This window comes from Macaca mulatta, chromosome 9 (genome assembly GCF_049350105.2).
Source record: "Macaca mulatta isolate MMU2019108-1 chromosome 9, T2T-MMU8v2.0, whole genome shotgun sequence".
NCBI lineage: Eukaryota > Metazoa > Chordata > Mammalia > Primates > Cercopithecidae > Macaca > Macaca mulatta.
Genome location: NC_133414.1, coordinates 135036726 through 135046976, shown reverse-complemented (window position 1 = coordinate 135046976; position 10251 = coordinate 135036726). Strand labels below are relative to the sequence as shown.

Genomic DNA, 10251 nt, shown 5'->3' with positions numbered 1-10251 from the left:
TGAGGAAGGCTGCCTCTGAGCTTAATTATCCACATCACGTTTGACAAGTGACTGACTCACTTTGGCATTACTAGCCTAGAAAACATCGTAATACAACACTGTTGTTTCAACAAATTTGCAAAAGCTTACCAAAATGAGACATTTGATTGGCAATTCAGAAATTTTAATGCTGCTTTGAAAAATACTTCTGTACAATATTATCTTTCTCATAATGAAAAAAAGAAATGACATCTGATATGTCAATGGTTTGCTGAAAGCACAGGTATTTTTTGTTTCCTTGTTTTAGGTCTTCCAAAAACTCTGCTTTGAGCTTGTTAAGTTCTTCTGCTAGAAGCTTCAAGTTGTGAGGAAGCACTTGTTCATCTAAAATAAAAAGATATTCTCAAATTACTTGTAAATTAAAGTAATCCGGGGTGTCTAATGACATGAGGAAATTAATTTGATTACTTTGAACAAACCAGTTAGATTCTACAAATAATTGCAATTGAGTTGGTGTAATATATAGAAAAAAGGTCACAATGTGATATTCAAAAATCATCTGAAACAAGTCAAAGAATATAAATAACTTGTTAGGAAACATGTGAGCAGAAAAGACCAACCTGAAAGGGACTTTTTGTTGTTGCCAAGAAAAATCAAGACAGCTGACTTACCACCTTACTAAATTAAACAGGCAAAAAAGCAGAAATAGATGACAATTTAGTTTTGAACCTGATAAATAATACCTAGAACAGTAGTTGTCCAATATAACTTTCTGCAATGATGGACCTGTTCTATATCTGCTTTATTCAATACAGCAGCCACTAGCCACACGTGGGTAGTGTTACTGAGAAGCTGAACTTTATTTTTTTGTTAGCTTTATTAGGACATAATTCACATACAGTTTACCCATTTAATCTGTATAATACGGTGGTTTTTTTGTATATTTGCAGGTATGTGCAACCATCACCAGTTAACTTTAGAACATTTTCATCATCTCAAAAACCCATATCCTGGTGGCTTAAGCCTGTAATCCCAGCACTGTGGGAGGCCAAGGCAGGCAGATCACCTGAGGTCAGGCATTCGAGACCAGACTGGCCAACATGGCAAAACCCCTCCTCTATTAAAAATACAAAAATTAGCGAGGCATAGTGGCACATGCCTGTAATCCCAGCTACTCGGGAGGCTGAGGCAGGAGAATACTTGAACCCAGGAGGTGGAGGTTGCAGTGAGCCGAGATCATGCCATTGTACAACAGAGCAAGACTCCATCTCAAAAACAAAGCAAAACAAAACCCCATATCCATTAGCTATCATACTGCTTACCACCTTCCCTTCTGCCCACCCCCCAATCTCTAAGCAGCCACACAACCACTGTCTATCTCAAGATTTCCCTGTTCAGGACATTTCATATGACTGTAAATATACATATACTTGGTCTTTGGGACTGACTTCTTGCACTTTGCATCATGTTTTCAAGGTTATTCCACATTGTATAGCATATATCAGCATTTCATTCCTTTTTATGGCTGAATAATATTTTGGTATGGATACACCAAATTCTGTTTGTCAGCTGACAGACACGTGGGTTATTTTCATATTTTGGCTATTACAAATAATGTTGCCATAAACATGTGCACAAGTTTTTATATGAACATGTTTTCATCTCTCTTGGGTATACACCTGAGAATGGAATTGCTGGCTTGCGTGCTAACGGAATGTTTGAGGGACTGCTAGCTGTTTTCCAAAGCGGCTGTACCGTCTGACATTCCTAACATATTTCTACACATTCTCAACAACACTTGGGTGTTTTAATTCTAGACCTCCTAGTGGGTGTGAAGTGCTATCTTACGGTTTTGATTTGTATTTCCCCAATGACTCATCATGTTGAGCATGTTTTCCTGTGGTTATTGGCCATTTGTATATCTTCCTTGGAAAAATGTCAACTCAGATCCTTTGCCCTTTTAAAACTTGGGTTATTTGTGTTTATTATTGAGTGGTAAGAGTTCTTTATATATTTTGGATACAAATCCCTTATGAGATATATGTCTGCAAATACTTTTTCCCATCTATGGCTTGTCTTTTCACTTTCCTGATGGTAGAGGAACTGAATTTTTAACTAAGCACAGATTAAAAACTACTACCTTCCCTCACCAAAAAAAAAAAATATATATATATATACACACACACACACACACACACACACACACACATATATATGGCTCTATATCTGTATGTTTTTAAATGGGTGTGATATGAGTGATTTGAGCATAACCGTACCTCCCACAACCCCCCAGGACCTTGCTTCATTTTATAGACAGAAAAGAAGAAAAGCAAATGGTTGAGTGAGAAGTCCTGGAACTTTTTTTTGTTTTAATTATGATGCCATTTCTGTTCTGGTCCTCTGTTTCTCAAACTTTGCATTGTAACCCATTAGTAAGTGGCAATAGGTATTTTTCTAAAATGAAATCAAGTAGAACACAGAGTTCATTAAACATGTGGATGTGTTTTGTGAAACTTGTTTCCACACATGAGTTCGTGTACTGGGTTATACCCTGGGTTACAATAAAATCAACTTATAGATCATAGTTTTATAAAAGTTTGAAAACAGTATGGCTGGTATATTGTTTCCTTTTCCAATGCTCTAAGCTTTTGTAAAGGTAATAAATGATGGTGATGCAGGGGAGCAGAATGGGAAGCACAGACTGGAACTGGATGTAATTCTGGACCCCAGGTTACCCAAATATTTAGTAGCTGTTCAGCCTTGGACAAGTTACTTGTTCCTCTATGAACCTCCATTTCCCCATTTGTAAAATTATACCTTATAGGACTGTGAAGATTAGAAACAGTATTTGTAAAGCACTTAACATACAGAAAGGTGCTCAAAAAATGTTCGTTGCTGGTTTTAAAGGTACAATTTTAAAAATAGCCATACAGTATTCAAGACCTAATGGAATTGTGTAAAACTCTAGTTACCACATATTTTATCTATTACATAAATTCTGGTTTATAATACATTGACTTTATTCAAATTCCATGCTGATCTTACACCTGGCTCCTGACTACCTCTCCCACTTTCTTACCTCACCCCATGCTCAATGGCCTCTTCTCGATTCCACAACAGTCCAACCAACCTCTGGGCTTCTGCACTTGATGTGTTCATTGCCTAGAATGATCCTCCAGATAGCTGCATGGTTCGCTCTTTCCCATCTTTGCTTAAATGTCATCTCTCAGAAGCCTTCCTGATTACCCTTTTAAAAATAAATCCTCCCATCACTACACTGCCTTGCCCTACATTTTCTTCAGAGCATGGGCGCATACTCATGTAATTATGTTTTGTCTGTCTCCTCATTAGAATGTTCTGCTCCCTGCCAATTGCCCAGCATCTACAGTAAGGCCTAGTACAGGAAGGCGACTCAGTAAAAATTTGTTGGATGGATGAACACTCAGTTCCAGAGTCAGAATTTTTAGTTATATTTAGTCAAATTGCATAATTAAATTGAAAACATGATGTGAATTTTTATGACTGAAAACTAATAAACTGAGTGTCGGGAATACAAGTAGCAGTAGAAAGTCACAATCATACCAACTCAACACATAACTGACACATCATACCTTTTGCTCCCTTCATTGTCTGAGATACAATCCTTCGGAGTGTCTGATCAGCTTTATGAAGAATGTTAGTTGAACAAATAATTCTATCTGTCTCCTATGTAATACAGACATTGTTATTAGAAGTCACATAGTTTTATAAAATAAATGGCTAAAGCATAGGTCACATGTATTTGAAGGGACTAAAAGAAAAGTTTAACTGGCTTTTCTGTTATTCTTCACTATAAGAGTCCAACCAAATCAGATCCAGTGGTAAACTGGGTTCCAGCTAGGGCGGTGATATGCTGGTGAATGTCTAATAACTGACTCTCCCAGAAAAAAAACCCAGACCTATGTGTAGTGTTTGCCAATTTCTGTGGTGTAAACATTCCTACCAACAAAACATCAACAGGCTCCAACACTTCTGAAAGTTTAACAATCGGCTTTGGCCAGCCGGCATGAGCTGCCAACAGTGAGTGCTGGTGAGAGGCCAAGCCAGTGACAACGCATCTCTCATTTCGCTCATATTTTATATTCAGCTCAAAAGATCTTCCTACAAAAAGTTGTTCCTTCTGATTTACATTAAATCTACACTGGAAGTTTACCTTTTGTTCCATATTGTCCTCAGCACATTTTACTGGATTTTCCAAAGCAGTGAGCAATAAATCGGTCACCTCCAGGCTACAGGGAAAATGGGAAAAATACAATAGATCTGTATATCCAACATCTGACTTTCAAATAACTTGTATTTATGAATATTAAACTGAATTCTAGAGGAATGAAACTGCTATAACCCAAGATCCTTAACAAAAGGAAAAAAACTAAATGATTTAGAAGCTAGCTTCCATGTAGAAAATCCAAATGCAGTAGCTCAAAACAAGCTAAGGACCCCTCATTAAAAAATACCAATTTCCTAAGACTCATGTCAATAAGCTTTGAAAAGTCATTCTCCCTTCCCCTCTTAAGGCTGAACTGGGGGCCACAAGAGCTCAATTTTATTCCCTACGGAAAGATGCTTGGTCTTTACTTTCTGGCTCCTGCTTATTTACTGGATATGGATGAACAAAGTTTCTCACTGAGCAAGGTCCATGAAGGTTTCAGGTAGAATTCATTCACTGATTTAACAAATATTTATTGAACGTCTTATATGAAAAATACTGTACAACCACGTGCTGAGCTGGGGGTGTAGCAAGATCCTTGCCTTTGCCAAGTCTGATAATGTAATAGAGACAGATAAACAGTTATATAAAGCAAAAAATAATTTCAGATGGTGTTAAGTAGATAAGTGAGCAAAGACAATGAACAAAGTGACAATGATAAGAGTGACAGGGCAGTCCAACTAATGTTCTTTGCTTTAGTTAGGATGGTCAGTGAAGGCAGCCAAGGATCAATATGTGGGAAGGGCAGGGGGGCAGCAAGTACAAGGGCCTGAGGGCAAGAACCAGCTCCTTGTGTTCATGCAGTAGAGAAAGGCTGAAAAGAAGCAAGGAGGGAGAGTGGCAGAATATGAAGCTGGAGAATTCATCTGGGTTAGAACATATAAGTTAGGGTAAGGAGTTTAAATTTTACTCAGATTATGGGAGTGGCACTAAAAAGTTTTAAGCGAGTGAGCTCATCAAGTTAAATCTCAGCCTCAAGATGATCTTCCTCACACTGAAAAGAACCCAGGTTCTGGAGTGAGTGAGATTCCACTGGGTCCAAATCTTGGCTCTGCCACTTCCTACCTGGGTATATTACTTTACTTACCTGGGCCCCAGTTATCCCGTCTATAAAATGGGGATGATAGTTTCTACCCTTAAAGGGTAGAAAACTACCCTTTCTTCCCATCAGGTGGATGGTCTCAGGAGGCAGTGCCTGTGGCCGCTGGCCATTCCTCTGTAAACAGGTCTCAAGAGGACAATCTAAAAAGAGCTGGTTGTGAGGACTGAATGAGACCATATATATAATTTGAGTTTTAGTGTCTATTTAGCCAGTGATCACTAGCTAATTTTCATATCCATGCCCTTTTGTTCTATTTAGTCTGTTTGTTTAGGGGCAGGGTTTCACTGTCACCCAGGCTAAAATGCAGTGGTGTTATCATAGCTCACTGCAACCTCAAACTCTTGGGTTCAAGTGATCCTCCCTTCTTGGCCTCCCAAGTGCTGGGATCACAGGTGTGAGCCACTTGTTTACAGTCTTAAAAGAGGTAAAGCATAGCAAATAGATTTTTAAGGGAACTATAACCTTAAGAGAAGATTCTTAAAAAGAATTGCAAAAGGAATTATACACACTGTTCCCAATATAACCCAAAATTTAAGAAAATATTAGCCAGGGGTGGTAGCTCATACTTGTAATCCCAGCAATTTGGGAGGCCAACTTGGAAGAATTGCTTGAGGCCACGAGTTTCAGACCAGCCTGGGCAACACAGTGAGACCCTGTTACTATAATAAATTAAAAAATTAGCTGGGCTTGGCAGTGTGGGCCTGTAGTTCCAGTTACTTAGGAGACTGAGACAGGAGAATTGCTTGAGCCCAGGAGGTCAAGGCTGCAGTGAGCTGATACCAATCCCTCGTGGACAATATGCAGGAACTAAGGGAATGTGGTCAATATACCTCTAGAACTGCACAGTCCAATACAATAGCCACTGGCCACATGAAGCTATTTAAGTTTAAATTAATAACTTAAACACAAAATTCAGGTCATCAGTTACACTAGCTACTTTTAAGGGCTCAACAGTCAAATGTGGCTAGCAGCTACCATATTAGTGCAAATATAGAACATTTCCATCACCAGCAAAGTTTCTGCTAGAAATATGCTGCTCAAGAACTCTCACGACATATGTAATGAATGAAATGCATTAGACAGCACAGCCTATAAGCCTCACATACAAAAGCAATGTAACGATGGTGAGCTCTAAGGCAAATAGGACCCAATACCAGTCGCACTCTTTCACAGATTTATTTCTAAAAGAAAACTACCAGGCGACCTATTTAGATTATGTATTTTAGCAAGAGAATCAGATGTGTTCTCTGAATTTCCTGCTCCAACTACTGAAAGACAGTATAATCCTAACAGTTATGAGCAGACATTTGCAAATAAACTTGGGTTCAAATCTCAGCTGTCATTTACAAGCTCAGTGATTCTGGACAAACTAAATTTTCCCATTACACTTTTGGCTTCCACACAAAGGGGGAAATAATGTCTCTCCAATGCCTGTGTGAGGACTAACTAAGCCAACACAGACAAAGCACTGACCATGAACCTGGCACAGGGGAGCATCCAGGGAGGGATGACTTTGAGTGGAATACCTGGCCTCCGAAGCACATGCTGGACTCGGAATTGTGAGGCTGTTGTGTTCCCAAGCATTTTTCTCAGGGTTGGGTTTTTCTAGCTTTCTTCCCATCAGGTGGATGGTCTCAGGAGGCAGTGCCTGTGGCCTCTGGCTATTCCTCTGTAAACAGGTCTCAAGAGGACAATCTAAAAAGAGCTGGCAAAAGCCCAATGAATCTGAAAACAGTTTAAAATGACAGAATTACTGGTATACTATTTTTCCAAAATATGAAATAAACATATATTAGACAAATTATGACAACTGTAGTAGGAAAAACTCCATTTGCAATACTGAACATCTAGCTTTTAAAATGAAGTCAATCTACATAACCTCCTAATCAAGTTAAATTCTCACTGAAGACAATAGTGTTTTTGATATGTGAATAAGAATCTCCATGTGTAAGAAAAAAAAGTTTTAATTACATTTCCGAGCCAGCTGGTAGACTTCATATCTCATACTCTGATAATAAAAATTGTCATCCAAAACCAAAAACAAAGGTCTAGAAACAGCAGTTTTTGTTAAGAGGTAGCAAGACTGGGCCGCATATGCTGCAGAAAATATCAGATCTTGATCCTTTAGGCAGGTTATAAAATCTTCCCACATGGCTTCAGTCCTGCTGGGTGGGACAGACATCTGACACCCATTAATGACAGCCATCAAGAAGTATTCCAGGTACTTCAACAGTTCCTGTCGAAGCAATTTCCACTGGGATGGCTACAAGAGACCAAAGAATTGCAATTCATATTAGGCCACTAGGGTGGTTGGTCATCTGGCCTCACTGCCACCCTGCCCCATATGAAAATTTCACCTCACAGTTGGAACCATCTGTAGTTCTCTAACACGCCTGGTTTCTCATGACTTTCTCATGGCCATTCCTTCTGCCTGGAAAACTAATGATACTAGTGCTGTGCAAAGTTTTCTCAGACTCAACCATGCAGAAGGCAGCTCAGCCTCTCCCTTGCCCATCATGACTCCCCATTCTATACATACATCTCCACTCTAGCAGTGCTCCACTCTAGCAGTTTAAGCATTTGTTTACGCTTCTCTCTCTGCCAGATCACTGTCCACTGTATACTCAGCCTCCAGCAGAGGGTCTGGCACCTAATAGGTGCTCCAGAAATGTATATTAAATGGATGACTGACAGAATGAGTGAATAAATAATTTACTTATCATCCAAGAGAAAGGTGGAGTCAAAATCGGCATCCTACCAAAATAGTCTGGCTAAGATATAATAATGCAGGTTTTCCCTTGAAATGAGAAAAGCAGTAGACAGCAAAAAGATCAGGTGAAAAGTCCCTGGGTCAAGAAGAAAAGACCTCAGGCTAACAAATAAGTTGATATGGGATGGGGAAAGATGGAGGAAACAGACTGAGGGGAATAAACAGCTTGAGAATACAAGTAATCTTGTGCTGGTCAAGGGCTGTGGAGAATCCTGACATAGTTAAGAAATCTAAGCCGGAGGGAAAACGGGAGGACAGGAGAGTGAGAACTCTCACTTGCCTGCCCATGCCTTACCACCACTGAGATTACACTACATACAACAAACACATCAGCTAAACCCACTAAATTGGAAACACGTATCACTTCCTAAGAGGTGAGCAGATGAGTCCCACAGTTTTTGTCCATAGGAAAAGCGTGGAAAAAACAACATAATACAAGTGAAGGGAAAGCCAGCAAATACAACAATCCCTATCGACAACTTTCAGCTGTCTCCCAAGTGGTGAAAATACTATCATCCAGGTCAATCCTGTGCTATCCCGACACTGTACTTACTTCGCAATTAACCAAGAATGAGAAAGTAGATACACTTTGCTGGAGAGCCCATGCACCAAATGCACTGTATTTATATAGAGAGAGTGGAGTCACATAACGTTTGCATTTGATTTCTGTAAATTCATCTACATTAGGCATTAAACAACAAAATAATAATGTTAAAATTTCAGAATATTTCAAAGAGTATTTACTCTAGAGTGAGCACGAGATGAGAGAAACGAATGTAATCTACTCTTCCCCCACTGGTCTCAGTTTCCACATGCTTCTCCTAGAGGATGTATCTCCCTGTGCTGTGAGACGAGGAGGGCTTAAAGAGATGTACTTGGAACATACAACTTGTTCCGCAAATACAAACCCATTACTTCCTCTGGTGGTCAACTAAGAAACAGCCATCTTTCCCAAAGCTGGCAGAGGCAGACTGACTTTGAGATGAACAAATATTAAGCTTCATAGGTCTGATAATGCATTTGTACAGCCTCTTTCTATCGTTCTGAGGGACCCTAGCAATTCTGTTACTTATAATTTGTATTCTTTTTCTTAAAGAGGATTCCTCAAATTACAAAACCTGAGCCCACTCGTAGCTAGACGTTTAGAGCTTCTTTCCCTCTCCTAAGGAGAAACTTCCTAAGGGATTTTCAAGAGTGCATTTGACTACAGGGGCTGTCCACCTTGCACGCTGACTTGAGAACCTGACCCTGTCTTAAGACTCAACTGTATAGAATATACAGTATATACATGCATCAAATATACAGATAAGCCTCTAAAATGCATCGCTCTAACCGTTGGCTTTGTAACTACTTTATGACACATTTCTACAGCCAACTCATTCACCCTCTGCAGTAACTATGTTAACCCAGCTCCACTTTTCTCGAACTTCACCTCCCACACCAAGCACGGTCTAGCGTGCAGTTGACGCTCATGGCAAATCACCCAGCACCGAGTGGACGCCAGTGGTCCGGCCCGACCCGGCCCCGCCCCGTCCCGCCCCGCCCCGTCCCGTCCCGCGCCGAGGCCCAGGCCCCGCCCCTCCGTGCTGACCGCCGATCGAGCTCTTGGCCCTGCGAGAAACGCGTCGGGCATGACATCATCATACGCGACGACACCAACGGCCCAACCCTGCTCCTGCCGCAGCCGGTGGGCGAGGGCGCGCGCGAAAGTCGATTTTCCTGCCGCGGGGAGGCCGCAGAGGACGCAGAGAACTTGTTTCCGCCGCCCGTCGCTGCCGGTTCCTCTGGTGTTCTCGGCGGTCTTCATGCTGCCCGGGGAGACCGGAGGAGGCTGGGAGAGTCGTCTCCGGGCCACCGTCTGCCCAGTGCGCACGCGCAGCGTCTCCGCCGCCTGCCGGCGCAGTGGAGGAACTGGCGTGGCTGGGTTTCCGTGCGGCCCCAGAGGCACCTGCTCCACTGGCGCCCTGCTGCTCCCGAGGACCAGAGGCTGGAGAGACCGCGGCGCTGCGTTCCTAGCTCCTGGACATTCCCAAGGGGTCCCAGAGTTAGGATTAATCTTCAGATAGAATCACCTTCCCTGCCGCAAGTTGCCAGCCAGCAGGATTGGCGCCTCAGTTTTATTAGGATGAGGTCTTTCTGCTCAGGAAAATCCCA

At 41.4% G+C, this 10251-nt stretch overlaps 1 protein-coding gene across 2 annotated transcripts; it reads right to left on the bottom strand.

Annotated features, from left to right (window-relative positions):
• Positions 1–146: 146 nt before the first annotated feature.
• On the bottom strand, positions 147–9966 carry PSTK (phosphoseryl-tRNA kinase). 2 transcript variants are annotated; one of them, XM_015148389.3, is made up of 6 exons: positions 9689–9966; positions 7299–7590; positions 6854–7052; positions 4172–4247; positions 3591–3684; positions 147–363 (listed from the first exon to the last, which is right to left on the bottom strand). In XM_015148389.3, exons 1-6 carry the CDS (start codon positions 9902–9904, stop codon positions 164–166), a joined length of 1077 nt encoding a protein of 358 aa, XP_015003875.3. In that variant the 5' UTR covers positions 9905–9966; the 3' UTR covers positions 147–163. The 2 variants fall into 2 exon arrangements, with proteins under 2 accessions (XP_015003875.3, XP_077803931.1); XM_077947805.1 differs by lacking the exon at positions 147–363 and adding an exon at positions 1080–1247.
• Positions 9967–10251: the final 285 nt, after the last annotated feature.

What these genes read in the sequence shown, in the direction of transcription:
- PSTK (XM_015148389.3), bottom strand. Translation starts at nt 9,904, where the DNA reads ATGAAGACCGCCGAGAACACCAGAGGAACCGGCAGCGACGGGCGGCGG. An exon ending in CTACCAGCTGGCTCGGAAAT is followed by an intron (nt 7,053 to 7,298) that starts GTAATTAAAACT and finishes AACTGTTTTCAG; the next exon opens with ATTCATTGGGCTTTTGCCAG. An exon ending in GCATGTGCTTCGGAGGCCAG is followed by an intron (nt 4,248 to 6,853) that starts GTATTCCACTCA and finishes TTTTCCCTGTAG; the next exon opens with CCTGGAGGTGACCGATTTAT.